The sequence below is a fragment of the Bos indicus genome, chromosome 10, assembly GCF_029378745.1.
Source record: "Bos indicus isolate NIAB-ARS_2022 breed Sahiwal x Tharparkar chromosome 10, NIAB-ARS_B.indTharparkar_mat_pri_1.0, whole genome shotgun sequence".
Classification (NCBI taxonomy): domain Eukaryota; kingdom Metazoa; phylum Chordata; class Mammalia; order Artiodactyla; family Bovidae; genus Bos; species Bos indicus.
In genome coordinates this window covers 14430523-14452774 of record NC_091769.1, presented here as the reverse complement: position 1 = coordinate 14452774, position 22252 = coordinate 14430523, and the positions used below count along the sequence as shown (strand labels likewise).

General features: G+C 38.5%; 1 protein-coding gene across 13 annotated transcripts in view; it reads right to left on the bottom strand.

Annotated features, from left to right (window-relative positions):
• MAP2K5 (mitogen-activated protein kinase kinase 5) overlaps positions 1-22252 on the bottom strand; it is a 268500-nt gene that overhangs the window by 211233 nt on the left and 35015 nt on the right. For all 13 annotated transcript variants that reach the window (XM_070796953.1, XM_070796958.1, XM_070796959.1 and 10 more), the window contains exons 4-7: positions 17108-17177; positions 12722-12762; positions 11610-11677; positions 2951-2999 (exon numbers count right to left, since the gene is read on the bottom strand). In XM_070796953.1, coding sequence (XP_070653054.1) covers positions 2951-2999; positions 11610-11677; positions 12722-12762; positions 17108-17177 — 228 coding nt within the window. The remainder of the gene's footprint in view (positions 1-2950; positions 3000-11609; positions 11678-12721; positions 12763-17107; positions 17178-22252) is intronic.

The following is a 22252-nucleotide window of genomic DNA, read 5'->3' as shown; positions in this document are numbered from 1 at the left end:
CAAAGTCATACATCCCTGGGGTAACTGCACTTTTTTAATCCTTTAAATTGACCCACTGGGCCATTTCTAATCAGTTTCAAATCAAGGGCCAATGTTAAACAGATGATACTGCACTACAACTGAAGTGGGAGAAACACATCCAGAAAACACATCAGTGGTACTGACTTATAGCACTCAATAAAACATGCCAAAAATACCTTATGAATTTTTTTCAAGCAGGAAAAAAAAGGAACCCTCCATCATAAAGTGATTACAGAAAAACAATGCCTTCATTCCAATGACTAAATGTTAAACTTCCTAAAAAATGTTTGATTTAATATAATATTAATGAAATTAATGAGGAAAATGAAATGGAATTCAATTATGGATCAACAAAGAAAATATTCTTTGTTTACTGTCTGCCTGTATTAAGAAGAATCAGTACCTATCGCTTATAAATCATTAAAACAAAAATGCTCAATTAATCCTACTTTTATATGTAAAGGTCTGACAGAAACCAGTCCTATCACCAGACCTTCGCTTCACAAATCGAAGCAATAATGGTTTCAGAAAGCAGTCACACTCTATGAGCAGACAATTGGAGAGATTTAGTAAATCCCACTTTATACAGCAGAGACTAATCGGAAAACACAAGCCAGTCAAATGTTTCTTATGAACTGTTGACACTATATCAATGCTGAATCAATTGGTGGCATTTACTCTGAGTGACAGAAAAGAAATAAATATTTATATCACATAACCTATATCAATGAACCCAGGCAGAAAGCTATTTCTAACCTGTCAATATTTGATTATCTTGAAGAATCATGTCCCTTTCTTTTAATGATTAATATGAATTCCTTATTAAATCTAAGTGGAGGCTAGTGGAAAGGCAAATCATTATTAATGCTTGAGAGCATAAACCACTAAAATAAAAAACTATGCTTAAGTGTTAAAGTATCGTTAAATGTGACTTACATCTTCCATAGCAAGTGGTGTCAGTGTTCAGCCCAGAAATTTATTGACGCCACAATGGAACATGTTACCTCACTGCAATGCAATCTCGCTCATTCTTTACTTACCTGATAGTACCAAGGACTGAGGAATTAAAAGGAGGAGGAGATATTTCGAAGACTTCCAAAGGTGGGAGTTCTTTGTTTTGTTTTGTGAATAAAAGTAAATGTAAAATGGCTAATCCTTAAAAGTAAGGAAATGCCATGCTGTTTAACATGGGGCTATCACATTCCCCAGGGAAAGCAATAAACAATCTTTAAGTGTCAAAAATCATTGCCGTGACAATTCTCCACCAAAGAGAATCTCCTAACTGAGGGCACTAAGATATTTATGGCATTAGATTCAGAATACTAGGAACATTTCAGAATGTTTTTTTTTTTTTGCCCTGGAAATAAACTGTTTTTCATTTTTGAAAGAATCTATGACAGGTTATTTTCCATTGCCTGGGTTGAACAAATGTAGTTAAAGCTTCTTAATTTATGTCAATTTTGAAATATATTTTCCAGCTGAAGAACACAAGTAACTCATAAGTTACAGTTAGTAACTAGAATGCAAACATGTTGGAGATACATAAAGACCCTAGGTTCAGTATTTCAGCTTTTAGTCAGGTTTTGTTTTGTGTGTCTGAAAACGTGCAGGGCACTAGAGGGATATATATGTGGACCTCAACCGAAACAAAGACTTTGGCTGCTTCAAGTTAAAAGTACTATTAGATAAACATGATCTAAAATTTGGGCACCAATAAGATTATACATATACCACCAGATTCTCCGTAGCTGTACACTGAATAGTTAAGGACTAGAATTCACACACTCTGGATGACAATGAGATGTCAAAACCAAATCAATTTACTTTTTCTAACTACATTCAAGAGATTACATGCTAAATAAGTAAGGTTTCCAGAAGTACCACCATACAGGCATCACGTTAAGGCACACACATCTATCAGGCCACCAAGTTACAGGTGATATTAAAGGACAAGCATGGGGACCCAGCTTTGTCTTCTTGACATCCTCCACTACAAGCACTTGATTCATGAAATGCCAATGAGGCTTGGAGAGGTCAGCATGTGAAGGCACTGAATAAGCATCTGAGATAATTAAGATTTCAGCCTTCGAAACATGGACGGGAAGTGAACAGCAGTTAAGAAAATCAATAAGAGTCTTTTATTTGCGGTGACACAGATGTCTCAGTCAATAGAGCCTAATAGGCAGGCTTGATCGCAATGGACAGGCGCCTGCCTCCAAGGCTATCAAAGGGCTTCCTCTATAACAAACATTAAAGCGCATTTATGTTGCTATTGAAGAATCGAGGACCCTGTAGGTAGCTTAATTTACCAGTGTATGTTTAAAAGCACTATACTATTTCAGATGTGTCCATTTACTTGGATCAAAATTAGTGAGAAATAACTGGCCTGCAGGCCCGTTTGTCCCTCACTGACGGGAGGAGGTCATTCTGCTTTCGATGACCAGTCAACTGGACAAACTGAGGGTTCCTGAAGGCCAGGAATTTTAAATGGCAAAGGTCTGTTGTGACTCTGTTCCTCTAAAAAGCCAGTGTTAGTTTCAGGACAAAAGAAGGAACTAAGGTGAGAAAGTTAACAGTTTTTCTTTTTCTCCCTAAAGATAATGAAAGAAACAGTCACCTCAGGACGCAGGGCCATTTCAACAACCCATGGGTTGACACACTTGTTCAGAACTGATTAACTTTTTTTACCCTGAGCTGGCAGCAGGGTGTGTGCATGGTACTTCAATCTGCTGGGAGTGAAACCCATTAGCACAGTTTGAAAAACGTGCTGCAAATTGTTCTGCCAATCAAATTAAGCCATGTAATTCATTTATGACAAGAAGAAATATACAGACCCTTTATCTGTTTATTAAGTTTATGGATTAAAAAAAAAACCTGGACAGCACTAAGTTACTACTATCAGAAAATCTTAATCTGTAATGAAACCTACCTGGCCATTGGCTAATATTTTTTTCAGTTCGGCAGAAGACTTCTTTAAGCTGAAAAGAAAAGGCATAGTTTTTAATAGCAAATTCATTAACAACTCTGAACAACACTGAATGTTCTAGACTAAAATACACTTTTGCTTTAGGTGCAGACATAGACTACACTTTTTACATCCTTATCCCTACGTAAAATATTTTCTAAAGTAACTAGCCAAAGGCATCAGTAAGAGACTGAAGCCCGTCAGTAATCTAAAGCAATACAGAAGTCTGCTATAATAATGAAGCTAGACTGCGGCACAGACTACTTCAGAGACCTCTCCTTGCTATTAGTTCTGCTGTTTCGGGGTAGCCTTCCAGTGGCTATTTAATGCTGAGCACTACCAAGCACTTGAGAATGCACTCTTAGAATGTTCACACCAAAGATTACAGAACTTCAAAAAGATAAAATAATTTAAGTTCTGATTTTTTATTATAGTTAAGAGTTACAATGCAGCTTCCTGAGAAGCAAATGTGTGGCAGAAATAATCGCAGTATTTACTCACTGTGTGCTCTGGAACAAGATACTTAGCCTCTCTAAATCTCAATTTCCTCTTTCTATAAAGTGGGGGAAATATCAATGTCATAGTGCAACCAAGAAGATTAAATATGACAAAAAGCCTAGCACTGGGTTCTGTACACAGTAGGCATCAAATCAATTTTAGCTGCTTTCTCTTTCCTTTCTTCTCCCACAGGTATGAGTGTCAGTTTCCAGAATTACGTAAGAAATATGGAAATGTTCTTCTCTGGACATATATGACTATGTAAAAATTTATATGAGGGAAAGTGGCCAAAGGATGCTAAGAATTCCTTCTAGCCTCACACTGAGTTACACCTGTACACATTCACTCAATTAGTAGAGTGGTGTATAAAATGGTACCTTTTCCCATCAATGTTTTAATTGAAATTTAAAGCTTGTTAACTCTATCCTTAATCTATCTACTCTAACCCTCTCCCCATCTGCCAAATTAACTCTTCCCTTTGGTAGTTATCTGTAGATGTCTTTCTTTCCTCCACACCCTTTCCCAAGACTGGAAGCTCTCTGAGAACAGAGACCGCATCTTACTCACGTCTCTACATATTCCATTTCCTTCCCACCCTTGAGCCTAGCCCAGTGACTTGACACATACTAAGTGTTTGATAAATGGTGGTCATTACTCTAGTTGTAAATGCCAACTGACTCCAGTGTTCTTGCCTGGAGAATCCCAGGGACGGGGGAGCCTGGTGGGCTGCCATCTAGGGTGTCACACAGAGTCATACACAACTGAAGTGACTTAGCAGCAGCAGCAGTAGTACACACACACACACACACACACACACACACACACACACATTCATTTGTTACCCTTAATAAGTTATATTAGAGAAAACCTCAGACTTCAAGTTTGGCCACACTCACCATTCCAAGTTATAATTACTTTTCTTAATAAATACTTCTTACATATGCGTTAGTATACTGTATTGGTGTTTTTCTTTCTGGCTTACTTCACTCTGTATAATAGGCTCCAGTTTCATCCACCTCATTAGAACTGATTCAAATGTATTCTTTTTAATGGCTGAGTAATACTCCATTGTGTATATGTACCACAACTTTCTTAGCCATTCATCTGCTGATGGACATCTAGGCTGCTTCCATGTCCTGGCTATTATAAACAGTGCTGCGATGAACATTGGGATACACATGTCTCTTTCAATTCTGGTTTCCTCAGTGTGTATGCCCAGCAGTGGGATTGCTGGATCATAAGGCAGTTCTATTTCCAGTTTTTTAAGGAATCTCCACACTGTTCTCCAGAGTGGCTGTACTAGTTTGCATTCCCACCAACAGTGTAAGAGGGTTCCCTTTTCTCCGCACCCTCTCCAGCATTTATTGCTTATAGACTTTTGGATTGCAGCCATTCTGACTGGCGTGAAATGGTACCTCATAGTGGTTTTGATTTGCATTTCTCTGATAATGAGCGACGAGCATCTTTTCATGTATTTGTTAGCCATCTGTATGTCTTCTTTGGAGAAATGTCTATTTAGTTCTTTGGCCCATTTTTTGAATAACCCTTATACGAGACAGCAAAAGAGACACTGATGCATAGAACAGTCTTTTGGACTCTGTGGGAGAGGGAGAGGGTGGGATGATTTGGGAGAATGGCATTGAAATACGTATAATATCATATATGGAATGAGTCGCCAGTCCAGGTTCGATGCACAATACTGGATGCTTGGGGCTGGTGCACTGGGACGACCCAGAGGGATGGTATGGGGAGGGAGGAGGGAGGAGAGTTCAGGATGGGGAACACATGTATACCTGTGGCGGATTCATTTCGATGTTTGGCAAAACCAATACAATACTGTAAAGTTTAAAAATAAAATAAAATTAAAAATAAATAAATAAATACTTCTTAAATTTCTTAAATGAAAACTATGGGCCCCTAGTCTCTATATTCCCCAGACTTTATAAAGTATGTCTTCAACCAATGATTCTAAACTTTAATAACATCCTCCCAAGTCTAAGAATTCATGCACTAAGCAGCAGTTAAGAATTCTGCAGAATAGGACTAAATCTGAAATATATTTTAAAAATAAAATAACTGCCTAAAATGAGACCAGCTGAAAACAAAACAACAGACTCTACTATTTCCTGAGTGATGAGCATGTGCCATGCATTGTGCTAAATGGTATTACTTAGTATTCTGATCTAATGCTCCCAATAACTACACCCCTGTGGCTATACCCTGTAGGGGGGAGTTACTTCTTATATATAGAGAGAGAAACCCAAGGTACAGACCTTGCTCAAGATCACTCTAGTCTATCTCTCTAACATAAGTACACTTTTTTTTTTCTTGAAAACATTTGGATCCTTATATTCCCATAAATAGTCCCAATTTAATATGTGCAATTATTATAAAAACAGAAATAACCAAACAATGCCCAGGCAATGTTTCTCCACAGATATTCCATTATGTCATGCAACCTGAAATAATAACATTTTGATTCATTGCATTTACACAACACCTTTCATCCAAGAAACAAAAAGTGATTCCTTAATACAACTTCATCAATCTTCTAAACACCAGCAGTAGATAGATGGAAAATTTAATCATCCTAATTTTATAGGAGAAAGCCAAGATGTTCAGGAAAGGCCATGCTTGGCAGTGGGACTTGAACTCAGTAATTATGGCCTAGGAACATCATGTGAATGAGTAAGCTCAATTAAAAAAAAAATTATTTGGCTATGCCAGGTATTCGTTGCAGCATGTCGGATCTTTCAGTTGCAACATGCAAACTCTTAGGTGTAGCATATGGGATCTCTAGTTCCCTGACCAGAGATTGAACCCAGACCCCCTGCACTGGGAGCTCAGAGTCTTAGCCACTGGACCACCAGGGAAGTCCCGTAAGCTCAATTTAATAAACAGTCAACCACCTAAGGCAAAGACCAATTCATGCTTTAAGAGTGACAGAGGAAAAAACTGATTTCATTCATTAGGCCAATATCTGGCTACCAACTTGATCTGGTAAAAAATTACATTTATATATCCTGGCAATTTCTTTGTGCCGCAGTTGACTCAGTGATTTATCTGGTAACTGTGACTTGAGCTATCTAAAAATCACTTTAAAAAGATCCTTTATTTATTTATTTTTTTCCTTTTCTTTTATTTATTTATTTATTTATTTTTTAAATTTTATTTTTAAACTTTACATAATTGTATTAGTTTTGCCTTTAAAACGCAAGTGTGATACAACTGTCACTTGGGTATGGCACTTTAAGGGGACACTGAGATATTCAAAGAAGAGTGAAAGGGTCTTTCACTCTTTCTGCTATGTTAGAAATAACATAGCAGAAAAGCTGAATGAGTTGGGAGAATTTGATTCAGAGACAAAACCTAGAGGGAATATAAATGAATCTGTCTACTCATTTATTCAAGCAGCACTGACTAACTATCACCTATGTGTGAAACATCATGCTGGGAACTAGGGTTCAACAACGGCTGAGTAGTATTCCACTGTATACATGTACCGCATGTTCTTTATCTACTGAAACCATAATGGAAAAGAATATGAAAAAGAGTATCTATATGTGTGTGTATATATATATATATACCTTAACACTTTACTATACAGAAATTAATACAACACTGTAAATCAATGTCAATAATCTTTTTTTAAAAAAATAATGAATATGCTACCATCACTGCCCTCAAAGAGTACAGAATTTATTGGGGGACAGAAGTGATTACAATACAATGTGCTAACCACTATAGTAAAAGCAAGCTCAGGGAGATAATGGGAATTCATAGAAGGGGTACCTGGCATAGACAAGGAGGTGGGCAATAATGAGGGACAGTTTTCAGAAGAAGACAACAGCTTTGTTCCTGAAAGATAACCAAGGTTAGCCAGGATGAAGGCAAAGGAGGGAGTGGATTAAAAGAAGAAGAAAACAGGAAAGAGACAGCAGCAGATGTGAAGACCCAGTAGTAAGAGGGAATGTGATCCATCAAGGGTACCATGTATTCATTAGCAAAGCTGGAGCATCAACTGGAAGGGGCATGGGGAGCGGCAGGCCAGGGGGCTAGAGTGGGCAGAGGACCCAAGTGTGGGAGTCCACGGCTTACCTGCTGTGGAAGCTACAGTTCGTACTAAAGGCTACATGGATCAGTAAAGTGGGGAATGAGGGGCTCAAAACACCCATCAGCAAGGTCACGCTGGCTGCACCGTGGAGGAGGTGCTGCAGTGGGGAGCTGTCAGGAGGCTGGAGCAACAGTTGAGGGAGCATGATCCACCTTTGCAGAAACAGAGATGCTGGCAAGCAGACAGGCTTCACAGTGATTCAGAAGGCAGAACCTACAAATGTAGGGACTGACTGGATGTGGGGCTAAGGGAGACCCAGGAAGCAGTGAAGGATGCCTGGCAGGTCATCTGGAGTTTGCATCCAGGTGGATGTGGGAGAATTTACTGAGACAGGAAATCTAGGCAGGATTGTTTGGCAGGAAGATGACTGGCGGGAAGATGACTGGTGGATGCATCACCTAGAAGAGGGAACAGCCCTGTTCTGAGGGCTAAACTCAGTCTTTACAGTTCAATTCAGTTCAGTCGCTCAGTCATGTCTAACTCTTTGTGAGCCCATGAATCACAGCACGCCAGGCCTCCCTGTCCATCACCAACTCCCAGAGTTCACTCAGACTCAGGTCCATCGAGTCGGTGATGCCATCCAACCATCTCATCCTTTGTCGTCCCCTTCTCCTCCTGCCCCCAATCCCTCCAGCATCAGAGTCTTTTCCAGTGAGTCAACTCTTGTCATGAGGTGGCCAAAGTACTGGAGTTTCAGCTTTAGCATCATTCCTTCCAAAGAAATCCAGGACTGATCTCCTTCAAAATGGACTGGTTGGATCTCCTTGCAGTCCAAGGGACTCTCAAGAGTCTTCTCCAACACCACAGTTCAAAAGCATCAATTCTTCGGTGCTCAGCTTTCTTTATAGTCCAATTCTCTCATCCGTACGTGACTGCTGGAAAAACCATAGCCTTGACTAGATGGACCTTTGTTGGCAAAGTAATATCTCTGCTTTTTAATATGCTGTCTAGGTTGGTCATAACTTTCCTTCAGTCTTTACAAGTGGGTGCTAAAAGGACACAAAGCTCAGCTCATGAAAAGGAATGTTCTGAGACATGGCTGTTGCTGCTGCTGCTGCTAAGTCGCTTCAGCCGTGTCCGACTCTATGCGACCCCATAGACGGCAGCCCACCAGGCTCCACCGTCCCTGGGATTCTCCAGGCAAGAACACTGGAGTGGGTTGCCATTTCCTTCTCCAATGCATGAAAGTGAAAAGTGAAAGTGAAGTCTCTCAGTCATGTCCGACTCCTAGCGACCCCATGGACTGCAGCCTACCAGGCTCCTCCGTCCATGGGATTTTCCAGGCAAAAGTACTGGAGTGGGGTGCCATTGCCTTCTCCGCTGAGACTTGGCTACATGAACATAAAACAGGTACTTCAGCCAGTAAAGGGCGTATTGCCACAGGGATGTTTAGGAAGCGCCTGGACGACCATTTGGCAAGGAGAGGGGAGTCAGGAACCCAAGGAGGGCTGGATTAGGTGGGGGCCTCTCCTTCTCCTGCTCCACACCACAGGCAAGAGTCTTCTGTAAACACAGTGCTGGCCATGGTGGTCTTCTGCTGAAAGTCATCTAACAGCTTGCCAATACACTGAGAGGAAAACTCCAGCACCAGGCCACACCTGATCTGGCTCCTGTCACATCCTTTTCTCCTGTCACTCCTACTGCTCTCCCACCTCTTCATGCCCTCCCCCAGCCCAGCAGCCCTCCCTGTGTTCCAGCCTAACTGGCCTCCTTCCAAACACATGGAGTTCCTTTACCACCCCCGGGCCTTCACTGATGCTCTCCCACCCCTCTGAAATGCCCTTCTCTGGCTCTGGATGTGGCTAGGTCCTTCTCATCCTTCAGGCCGAAATGGAATGTCACTGCCTCCTCCCACTTCTTTTTTTTTTTTTTTTTCTCCTTCCACTTCTGACACCCAGTTCAAATCTAAACACATGCCTGCCCAGAATTCTTTCACTTTAAAATCTGCTTGTTTTCTTCCTAACAATGATTGTAAAGTATAATTATTTGCATACTGTAGGGTGGTCTTATATTCCTATTAGCATACTTCAGAGGACAAGGACCACAATGTATTCTTAGTGGGTAGGACACCACCAAATAACTAGGAGGCACTCAATAAATATTTCTGATTAGTTACCAACACGGGCACAGAAAATGGCCAACCTAGGGTGGTACATTAAAATCACCTGTAGGACTTCTCCAACAACACTCCTCCCATAACAAAAATCTCTTGGAGCAAACTACCATTACTATCTGGGAAGCTGTCATATCCCTAAAGGAAGATGCTGCAATAAAGGGCTGAGAACCACTAAATCAGACAGTCTCTTATTATATAAGAGATGATATAATACTTCAAAGATTATATAGTACTCAAAGATTATATAATATAATCAAAGATTATATAATAATCTCAAAGATTATATAATACTTCACGAATATAAATGATAGTCTTTTAAAAGCCAAGCTAATTCACTTCGGTTTTGGTTAAAACCAAACCCGAGAGAACTGAAAATTTATCCTACTGCTTTTCTGTCTTACCATCTTTCTCAGCTTCATCCAGCTTTTTACACCATGATGAACTTTGACCTAAAACACGAGGAAAAATCCTTGCTTTCACTCAAGGCTCATAGTCCGTCTGAACATCATTTTTTCAAGAAGTAGTGGTAATGATTAAAGGCCCTGCCCTCTTTGAGTGGACTGTAACAAGTGACCCTCAGTCCCCACGCCTCTACCCAGTGGGCCATGGCTCACGTACCCAACAGGCATGAAGAGAGAGGCTTCAGAGCATTGCTGAGCAGGGCCGAGCTCTTGGATGAGGACTAAAAGACCTGCCCCTCAGGACCAGGAGACAGATGATCCACTGGTGAAAAACCAGTTAATGTATTTTAACACAGAATAAATTGTTTAAAGAGGAAACACACTTTAAGAGTAGTGTGTTCACAGCAGGAAAGCTGTGGATAAGATCTACTGACGCTATAAAAAAAACAACTAAGGAAGTGACTTTTGAGGAGGGGACAGGAGAGCAAAGAAAGAGTCAAGAGGACAGACTCTACCTGCAGTAAAGCCCAGCTGCAAAAGAACCAAGATCTGAGTGGAGGGGGTAAGGAGGGGCATGGAAGGGAAAGTAGAAGCCTAAGCTACATCTCGGCAGATGAGGGCTCTGCCAGCACTGAGTACTGCCCTAAAACCAGGAAGACCAGGGCACACAGTGGAAGGGTGATCTGGCTCTGTGATGGCTCTTCAGTCACCAGTGTGAACACAAACACACAGAACAACCACTTCAAGTGGCATCTTCAAGCACAATAATAAGACATCTACCAGAGGAATAGAAATAAGATGTCTACTAGCAGAATAACTGGATGTATAACAAACATGACCTAGATTTCTTTCAGCTTAAGCAGGTCAGTCTACTTGAGGACATTCATCTTCTAGAAGTAAGTTCTCAGGCCTGTCAGAAGAACACTTTGAAGAGGCTCAAGTCTTGAGTATCCATCCCAGTCTGGGACAACATCAGAATGAATTAATGAAAACTGTCTTCCTTCTAAAATACCTCAATTTCTTATATAACCAAAGGTACGAAAATGAACAACATGGCTGCCCAATTTAAATTTCACTACCTTACTCTTTTCTTGTCTCTTTCTGGGGAAGCATCAGTGGAACATCATACTGCCAAAAGATGGACAAGGAAGACAGAAATAATAAGTATTATACAACCTAAAAACCAGATCATCAGAGCATGAAACAGCCAAAGACACCGAATTTTCTGGTTCTGTATAATCTGGAGACTGAAGGAAAACCACTCCACAGACCAAAATTAACAGTTCAACTTGTTTAATTTTATCTTTCTCTATGAGGTCCTTTCTTTTCAGTCAATACCAAAGCTGGGGTTACTTAACCAGTCAGATTTCTTCTTAGCCACATACACACTTTTGTGGTCTCATGGAAAAGAGGTGTCATCCCACAAGCCTCTTCCCCACCCTCAGCTCTGTAGATACTCATGCTTACGGGCACATTTTACTTGCGTGCTCTCACCTATTGCTTGGAAGTGAATCTGAGACGGCTGGGCTGCTGTGTTGAGAGGGTCCAGCCCGGGTATTCACCTACAAGTAAAGAAAGAATCTTGATCAGTCTGTGTTCTGAGGACACAGTTCTAATTAACCTATAATTTGCCACAAATTTCTCATTTCACTATGAAGGTTAATTAGCTTGTTGCTAGACCAACCCATGGTTGGAGTCTATTCAGTATATAGGTTACAAAAAATGTACAACCTGTATATTACATAATACTTTGCTTCTGCCATTATTCAAATATTTAAATAGTGCTGGAAAAAAAGAGATAAATGGGAAATTTTCATTCACTGTCTAGAACTGAATTCAATTCTAGAGAAGAAATTCGGTTCACTGTTTCTTTTTGTTTTATATAAAAAACAATGTGTTCAAAAAAGTATATTAAGAATACATCCAAGGGCCAATAGCAAATCTCACATTATTATATCCCTCCAGCTCTAAAACTAGGCAGAATATTGCAGAATGTCTCTTATTCACTGAAAAATGAGGTCCAAGTAATTAATTATAAAACACTTGAGTCTAATACAATAGCCAGTTTTTCTTTTAAATGTAAAGCCTTAAGCAGAAATCTAGAATTTAAAATACACAGAACAATGAAAGGACATTAAATAGATATATGTTTCCAGCATAAACATGTCAAAAGAAGAGGGGGGTATTCTGTGTGCAATATGCTTATGTGCTTAATTAATCACTGAAATGAAGTCTATATTTTCACTCAAATAAATCTTTGTGGAGATCAGTAGCCAGGATCATCCTGAAAAAACAGACCAACAAAACAATTCCAAAAATAAAAAGGTTTTTAAAAATTTGGGATCAAATCCCATATATATATATATATATATATATATATACACACACACATATATATATACACACACACACATACACATACACACACACACACATATTGAACAAATACTACAGATGACTCCCCCTCCACATCCCATTTAAAAAAAAAAAAAGGGGGATCGCTTGTCAGAGCTTGAGAAAGTGCAGTTTTATTTGACATTTCAATAAGTGGAACACAGCATTACAAATCCATCTAACTTTACTGAAACAATTATTGAAATTCGTACCTTCAGGCCATGTATGTTCCGTTCCCCAGGAGGCTTGCAGGCTGAAACAGTAATTGACTAAATTGTAGAACACATCAGGGCCATTTACAAATTTGCTCAAAATGAATCGTTTAAAAAGAAATGAGGGTGACACCAAAATTAGCAGAGAGAAATGATTGAAAAGTGGCTCCCAAGACCCAGAGTGGGAATTATGAACCAGGGTTTTTAACTTGCAGGAGTGAGCATTTATAAATGCAAAGAGCTTTCTGACACCACCTCATATAAATTCCAATTTCTGCTTAAAACATATAAAAATCAAGTTAACTGAGCTAAAATGATTAGATTCCTTTCATAATTCAAATTTCTGCAATCTTTCCTCACTCTATTACATCGTATATCTGCTATCGCTTACTCTACAATGAAAATAGCTAGGGTTTTTGGAGAGGAGAGGGAGGAGGGTCTTTTAATGCCAAAAAGATTGCTAGAGATTCTATGATATAGTCAAGTTTGAATATTAATTTGCAAAGCAATAAGTAGTCAAATTTGCTAAAATACAGAGATATCATTAATTTTGTCACATTTCTTACAAATCTTGACATTTATTAATATTTAAGTCTAAAGATAAAGCAGTACCAGGAAAAATAACATTAATTTCTCTACATCATCTTGAGTTACAGATTAGTACAACACTTTTCCAATTCAGTAAACGCTTCTTCATCAGATGTTAAAAAAATAAAGAGCTTCATGCCCATGTTATAGGCTGCTTCCATCTGAAAACTACGGTGTCCTATGTATTATATGTTAAGGGGCCGTCAATTTTGATTGATTGGGGAAGGATGAATCTGATTTTTTTTTTTTTTTTTGCTCCTTTCTCAGATGTACATGTATTTCCCTCTGTTTCTGACAAGAAATAGAGCTGTTAAATAAGAAGATGATGTAGGTAATAATTACAAAGCACATCGGTTGCTTTAGTTTTGTGTATTTCAAGCATATTCAAATTTATTATGTTATTTTCCTTAAAAAAATCTACACCTCAATAAAGCATTTTTATTTGTTTTTCTAAAATACATTAAAATTAAGACTCCAAATTCTCTTTCCTTAAAATGGAAATTAACTTTTTGAACAAAACAACAGTCACATACACTTGATGCCTGGTCCTTTAGGGACCATTAATACTTCCTAAGAAAACGCTTCAGAGCATTTCCTCCGAAGTACCAGTGCATTTATAAACTTCATTTAGTAAGGAAGTGACTAACTAAGGGATTAGAGACAGGCATCAACTCTTATCTGGTACCTTAAAATCTGCCTTGCTCCTCAATTGGCTTCTTAAATCTTTATAACTGGAAATCTAAGCAGTATTCAAAAAATACAGTAACCTTAATTTTCTAAAATTGTAGAGTCAGAAGTTACTGTAAAGCCAGGGAATTTTCATGCTTATTAATAGTTAACATATCTTTTAACTACAAAGAGCACTCAGTCCTGAGCAGGGAAGTTACTATCCAACACAACTGTGCCACTTGGAATGAGAAGACCTGTTGTTAGAACAGAATCATTTTCTCCTGTCTTTATGATTTGCTCAGTCTAGAGATTCTTTATAACATGGGGCCTGAGAGCCTCTCATCAACTCAGTAGACCCAGGTAACATACCTAATGTCTACACTCTTAACTGTAAAAATTTCCATAAACTCCAAATTCATATAAATCTAATATAAACTTTTATATATATTAAATTATATAAAAATAAAATTGTATAAAGTCTATACTTTATGTAGATAAATATGCAAAAAAAGTAGAAAACTAAGAAGAGTTATACAACAGTATCTACAAAACCACAGAGACAGGGAGACTGAGTCTCACTTTAAAAAACTTAAATGTGTCATGGAAGAACTATATTTAATAATGTACTGGAAGGTAATAGATTCTTCTCATTGAAGGCTAATTCTGTTAACTGGAGACTAATAGACTAAGATATACAACAACAACAGCAGATTCTGTGCTAGGACTACATGTAACACTCATGTCTAACATATTTTCATTTAAGAATCTCCTCCCTACAACATACTTTTCTCCACACTCCTATCAAGTCCTCCAAACTACCCCCATACACACTCTGCTGGTACTGCTAAGTCGCTTCAGTCGTGTCCGACTCTGTGCGACCCCACAGACGGCAGCCCACCAGGCTCCCCCGTCCCTGGGATTCTCCAGGCAAGAACACTGGAGTGGGTTGCCATTTCCTTCTCCAATGCATGAAAGTGAAAAGTGAAAGTGAAGTTGCTCAGTCGTGTCCGACTCTGTGCAACCCCATAGACAGCAGCCCACCAGGCTCCTCCATCCATGGGATTTTCCAGGCAAGAGTACTGGAGTGGGGTGCCATTGCCTTCTCCGATACACACTCTACTAATAGCTTAACCTGTATAAGAGCAAATAGCCCTCCTACTTTAAGCAAATTACAACTTGAACAAAATTCTTATTCAAAGTGTACATTAACCACTTAAAAACTGTGTGTCTCTAGAGCTACTTAGTGGGCTTCCCTGGTGGCTCAGATGGGAAACAATTTGCCTGCAATGCAAGAGACCAGGGTTCAATTCCTGGTTTGGGAAGATCCCCTGGAGAAGGGAATAGCAACCCGCTCCAGGATTCTTGCCTGGAGAATTCCATGGACAGAGCCTGGCAGGCTACAGTCCATGGAATCGGAAAGAGTCGGACATGATTGGGCGACTAACACTAGAGTTAATTAATGTCTCTGGACCTAAATATTCTCAACTATAACATAAAGCAATAATAGGCAGGACTTTTGAGAGAACTATAAATGGTAACACAAAAAGCAATATTAGTGCTTGAACAGAGAAGATATCTAAAAATGGCTGTTATTATCATGGGAGGGGCACAATGGTATGGACAGGGAGACTGACAGGGACTGTTCACAAGATAAAAGAAAACAAAGAGAACCTGGAAAGATTCTGGACAAAGAGAAGTAAATATTATGGGAGAAAAGAAATGAAGACCCAAGGCATTGGAATTACAATAATCCAGGGTACTGTACTAGGGTTTGCTACAAGAGAGCTATAAAGTTATAAAGCAGGAAAGCAATTTATGGAAATGATTTCAGCCAGTAAAAAAAAAAAAATTCCTCATGGAAAAACAGTTCTGAAATTTCCCCAAATTCTCTTGTCTTGTTAAGAAATAATTTGCATCCTGTTATTGGCCTGATACATAGAAATGGCAACTTTTTTTTTCTCTTTTTTTTCAAGTTTTAGTCTTCAGGTACAACAGAACTGAATTATAATTGTTTCAGACATGTTATCAATGGCCAAGTTTTATTTACTTACTTAGCTCTTTAATAAGTTATTATCAATACTTTACTAAATACTCCTAAGCTGGCTGCCCACCTTAATGCTAAAAGAAGAGCATTACTCTTGAACCCAGACCTTCTCATGGGCTGGCCCCGAGCCAGCTGCCTTTGGAGACTTCATCAGTGCAAACAGCAGTCTACTGGTTAACTGAGCCATTTAAACTTCAGAGAGTTACAGGTAATGAAAGTCTAGAATGCCTAACTGGAAAACTCATACCATGATTATTTGTACAGTATCAGTTAACGAAGGTAAGTTTAACTTCTAATTATTTTAATTAAGCTATTTCTAGAAGACACAGAAATTTTCTTATCTGTTTCATCAGTTAGAAAACACAGACTTCCAAGTAGGGCAACGTATAATGGGTGAAAGACTTAATGGTTTATATAATTAAACTGTTCTTTTTCACCATTATTCAAACTTTGAGGAAACATTTATATCCAGTTGAGCAATCATATCTGTTACAAGGCTAGTACTATCAAACCTAAAGGGAAAAACAAATGATATGACTCACCAAGATTCACTCTCATCAGCTCATATTTTTTGAGACTTAACAATCAAATTCCTATTTAGGAGGATTTTCAATTATTTAGAAGATGTATCCCCCCAAAAATCCAGCACCAAACATTCCACCAAAATATCTCTCCTAAAACCCTCTAGTAAATCATGGCTTCTACACTAGCTGAGAGCTTTCTCCTTAATAGCAGCTCTGGCTACCATCATGAGCCACAATTTATAAATATCCAAAATTAAAGTCATACATTTTCCTTGGTTTAGAAACCATGTGGACCCCCAAAGAGTTCTTTAAGCGAATGTAAGTATGCACTTCAAAAACAAAAAACAATCTAGTTAGTTTAATTTACTCTACTAAATTAGATATTTTATCTGCCATAACTATAATATAGCCTGCAATCCCATGGTAATGAATACTTCTTTTGTTTTTTCAAATTAAGAGCTAAACATCATGTTACGTGCATTTAAACCTTTGGAAAACATAACTGTTGATGAAACAGTTTGCTGAAATAATCATTGTTGATTAGAATTTGTTCAACATTACCTCTTGGAAATATCTGCAGAGGCTCTATTAACTGTCCATTTACTTGCTGTTCCATTATTGTAGAATAATACTGCAAAGAGATTATAGAAAGAGATTACTCAGTAATGTATGAACACTGGAACAGACACTTATGGGTTGTTTAATTCACAGTACTTTTGTAAATTGCTGGTATATACATATCAGCCTAGAGAATTCTTTTACTCTATTTGCACATCAAACTGACTATGGTGGATACTCAGAACTGAAAGTCCAGTATAGTGTTATCCTTCACACTGTCTTTAAGAGTAAAAATGGCTGATTAAGACTTTAGGTTAGTATCTGATCTCTAGAAATGTTTTGAAAATAATATATATTAAAAATGACACAAAGTATTTTAGTAGAAATTTCTCAAATTGCCTTTTGTTCTTTTTCCCTGGACTTTACAAAGCAAAATGGAGATGCCTCATATTCAGTTTGGACCTATATGCCAGTTAGTTAATCAAACATTATTCATATTTGTATATAAAATGTACAGACAATGGAAATCAAAATCACAGAGACTGTGTAACAAGCAAACAAGATATGACCCATCCAAAGATAATAGGATTAACATGATAAAAAGGTAGCCCAGTTTCAAGCATGCATAACTTTCATGCTTTAATCTTCTAAAATACTTTCAGTTCAGTTCAGTAGCTCAGTCGTGTCCGACTCTTTACGACCCCATGAATCACAGCACGCCAGTCCTCCCTGTCCATCACCATCTCCCGGAGTTCACTCAGAGTCACGTCCATCAAGCCAGTGATGCCATCCAGCCATCTCATCCTCTGTCGTCCCCTTCTCCTCCTGCCCTCAATCCCTCCCAGCATCAGAGTCTTTTCCAATGAGTCAACTCTTCGCATGACGTGGCCAAAGTACTGGAGTTTCAGCTTCAGTATCATTCCTTCCAAAGAAATCCCAGGGCTGATCTCCTTCAGAATGGACTGGTTGGATCTCCTTGCAGTCCAAAGGACTCGCAAGAGTCTTCAACACCATAGTTCAAAAGCATCAATTCTTTGGCGCTCAGCGTTCTTCACAGTCCAACTCTCACATCCATACATGACCACTGGAAAAACCATAGCCTTGACTAGATGGACCTTTGTTGAAAAAGAAATGTCTCTGCTTTTCAATATGGTATCTAGGTTGGTCATAACTTTTCTTCCAAGGAGTAAGTGTCTTAATTTCATGGCTGCAGTCACCATCTGCAGTGATTTTGGAGCCCCCCCCAAAAAAGTCTGACACTGTTTCCACTGTTTCCCCATCTATTTCCCATGAAGTGATAGGACCAGATGCCATGATCTTAGTTTTCTGAAATACTTTAGTATAGATCAAATTTCACTTTAAAAATTTGAGCATGAAAAATAAAGTTCCAAATTCAAAAAGCTTTCATACAGCATCATAAACACGTTCATTCAGTAGGCTGTATTACAGTCTGCTCCTATTTTCCTTAATATGTTAATTGATGAGCATATTTCCACCTAACCTGGAAATGGCTTCTGTGCCCTGACTTCTTTCAACACTTGACAAACAACAAAATGATGTTCTTGGTGGAAAATATCAACAAGGAAAACCACTGGTTTTGTGTTTCAAGGGACTGTCAAAGAGCAGAACTCCCCTTCTGTACTTGTTTCTGTATTAAAAACAAATGCAGGGACTTCCCTGGTGGTCCATCCGCCTTCCAGTGCAAAGGACGCAGGTTCAATCCCAGGTCGGGAACTAAGAATATGCTGTGGGGCAACTAAGCCCACAGGGCAACTACTGAATCCATGCACCTCAACTAGAGAGAAGCCTGAGTGTTGCCGTGGAGAGCCCACATGCTGCAACCAAGACTTGATGCAGCCAAAAATAAGTAAATAATATTTTTTAAAAACACATGCATATTTCCTTTTTAACTATCACATTTCCAGAAAATTTCTCTTTGATAATCATTATTTGTTGACATTCTTAAAAGTTTCTTTTTAAAAAACATGTACATATATCTTCTTATTGCTTTTATGTACATTAAAATTATCACAAGATTGAGTTTATTCTTCCCTTAGAAATAAAAGGGAGTTACAAAATTCCATATCATCTTTAGAATCACAAGTTAACAAGTCTAAGAATCCTCACCCTAAAAACAAAGTGAAAGTGGATTTTTGATGGCTATGGGCTAATAGAAGGATACCCTGCCTTCTGAGAGCTTTCAAACCATAAAGGAAACTGATCCTTTCCCTCTATGATGTAAAAGTATATATACACAGCATAAGCATGTGATACACTCTCTGGAATACATACTAAAGCAAATGTCTTTCAGGAAACTATATTCCTTAAAATCACAGAAATATAGTGCTCGCCATTACTCAAACAGTGATGACAAGTAAATGAAATATCAATCTTGTAGGCTGTCAACCTTATGGGACAGCAATAACTGTTAACAAGTAGTCTGGAAAAATTGTCCAAAAATGACTTGTCCTCAGCACACAAGTATTTGAGGTTTCCATGGAAAATTAAGATGCCAGTGGCTATTTGAAACATTGCTCAGGTATTCTTTTTAATGGGAAATTTGCTGGTTATTGATCCACGGCATGTACCCTCTTGCTTCTGGAAGGCTGCAAGCAACTTTCCAATCAGTAGCTGTCAAAAAAATTACTGCCTTTTTATACTGATACAAGACAACAGCAGTGGTGGTGTTCTCCTATACCTAATGCTTTTCTTTAATTAACTGCTATGTACAATAGGTTAGTAATTTCAGTTACTACTTGACCACAGTCCTAGAAATCAAAACAAATAAAATATCCTTATGCTTTATCTAACAAATTAATTACAGTTGTCTGAAACTGGTGCTTGGGGTCAAGTTTGAAAACAAATAACCTCACATGTAAAGGGTCAGAACAGGTGCAAGGTATTTTTTTCCTACTATAAAACCTTGCATGCATGAAATTGACCTGTTTTCCAACTTTATTTATTTACCTCACAAAATATATAAATAAAAATGGTTTCTCTTTCATTTCTGAGCTGCGCCAAATCAACTGGCAAGCCATACATACTTTTATAACCATTGCAGGAATTTTTTTAGCAATCTATAAACATCTCTTTGTACGCTGATTAACATAGTCATAGTAATGATATTAAGCATGCCACTTGACAATTTCTTCAAAGCAAGTGGTTAGGATTTGTTTTTTGTTTTCTACAATTCTTCCAAATCCAAGGAACGTTTTCTCCCGCTAAAATACAGGGTTTGATCTGTGTTCATATTAACACAGAATCTTGTGTTCCACACTCCAAAGTAACTCACCCTCAAGGGCAAACTATAAAGGGTAGTAAGTAAACCCATGGCATGGGCCCACCCTAGGCAAATGACCCCTCAGGAGCAAGCCTGGTGACAGCTGAGTGGCTGCCAAGGGGGCTCGGACCTTAGGCCACTGCTCACATGGCATTCCTCAATGGACAAGGATAAAACGTGGGCCATGCACAGTAGCTCCTGGCATGCAGCAGTCCTGATGAACCGCAAGGCCTGTGCTGCCCAGAGAGACGAGCAAGGCACTGAGACGAGTTAGAGACTCGAGCCCTGGGATTCAGGACTGGCCCCTTTCAACTGATGACCTCAGTGAAGAAATGCTCACGGTGTCTCAGCTTACTCAGCTGTAAAATGAAGGTGGTATGTACCCACAGGATTATTGTAAGACTCACACGAGAAAATATGAGAGCATTTAACAAGTTATAAAGCAAATTCCTTTTAGATCTTCATCCTCTCTCAGGGTTTTATGTATTTTCCCTTTAGAGGGATTCTTTCCAATTTTGTTCTAAATAGTGATAAAATAAGCAATAATGACAAAGACTAGGTTTATACTAGATAAAAACAAAATGAAAAGACAACCAACCAAACTAGACAAAAATCTAAATCTTTTACACCAAGGTATTTATTAATGATATGTTTTAGACAGAAAAGTAACAAAGTGATCATGATAACATTAATAGAGCTATAATTAGAAGTTATCCAAAAGGCTTTCTTAGCTCAACCTCTATTATCCTATCCAGCTTTCATTACCCCTAACACAAAGCCTGGCACATAGTAGGTGTCTGATACATACTGACTGAAATGGAGCCTGATACCAATTCTGCCATTTATTAATCTGCACAGCCTTCAGGAGGTCATTTAACCTCATTGAACCTTAGTTTCCTCTGAATAAGAATAAAGATAGCTTCTCTATTATATAGGGTTACTGTGAAGCTCAAAATTAAACTGCAGCAATAGAATTAGTGAAGGCATTTGTAAACAGTAATGATTAATAGTTGAGAGATTTAAAAGTGAACCTCCTAACAGTGAAACAACATTAAGCACAGCACTTTCTAAGTAGAAGTGTTCCAGGATTTAAAGACACAAAAACGGTATGTTTGAAAAGTACAAAAGACTGCATTCATTCTGAACACGTCAGCGGCAGTTATAAAACGTTGTTTTCTCTGGTATCCCCTGTAGAATCTGTTACATGCAGTAATTGCAGCAATAATCAATAAGCTAACTGAGTAAAAGATTAATCAGTTTTGTGATTGCTAATGGAATCTCCAGTACCAGACTCAGATTAGTTTCAAAGTCCCTCTGAGATGTTCTTCAAAATCCTTAAACAATTTTAATAAGGATGTGACAAAGTTTAGCATAGTTATCCAAAAATCTAATTAATTTGAAACAGAGGGCCAGATTCAACAAGGGGATAACAAGTACAATTTTTGGCTTTGTTCTGTTTGCAAGTTTATCATACAGTATTCCTATCTGTTATGGACCTAATTCTAATTCTAACAGCGCAATCCAATCAATAATTACAACACTTTTTTCTTCATGGAAATCTGCCACATAAAACTGAGTTCCAATACAGCACAGTTTAATTTTACAAGGCACAAGTCCTCTGTTGAAAGGAGAGAAAACAAAGAGACAACGAGAGAGAGACACCTAGAAATAACTCCCACCCACTGGATACCTACTGTGTGTTAGGCTCAATACTGAGACAGAGCCCCTCAACCCCCCTGCCAAGTTTATGTTTAATTTCTCCATCCAAACCTTTATTCCCTTTCTTGTTCCACCTCTGTTCCCCTCAGTATTAAGGAGTATCAAAAAAACAGGAGGGACTGAAACTTAAGTAAGACCCTTCAGGGCCC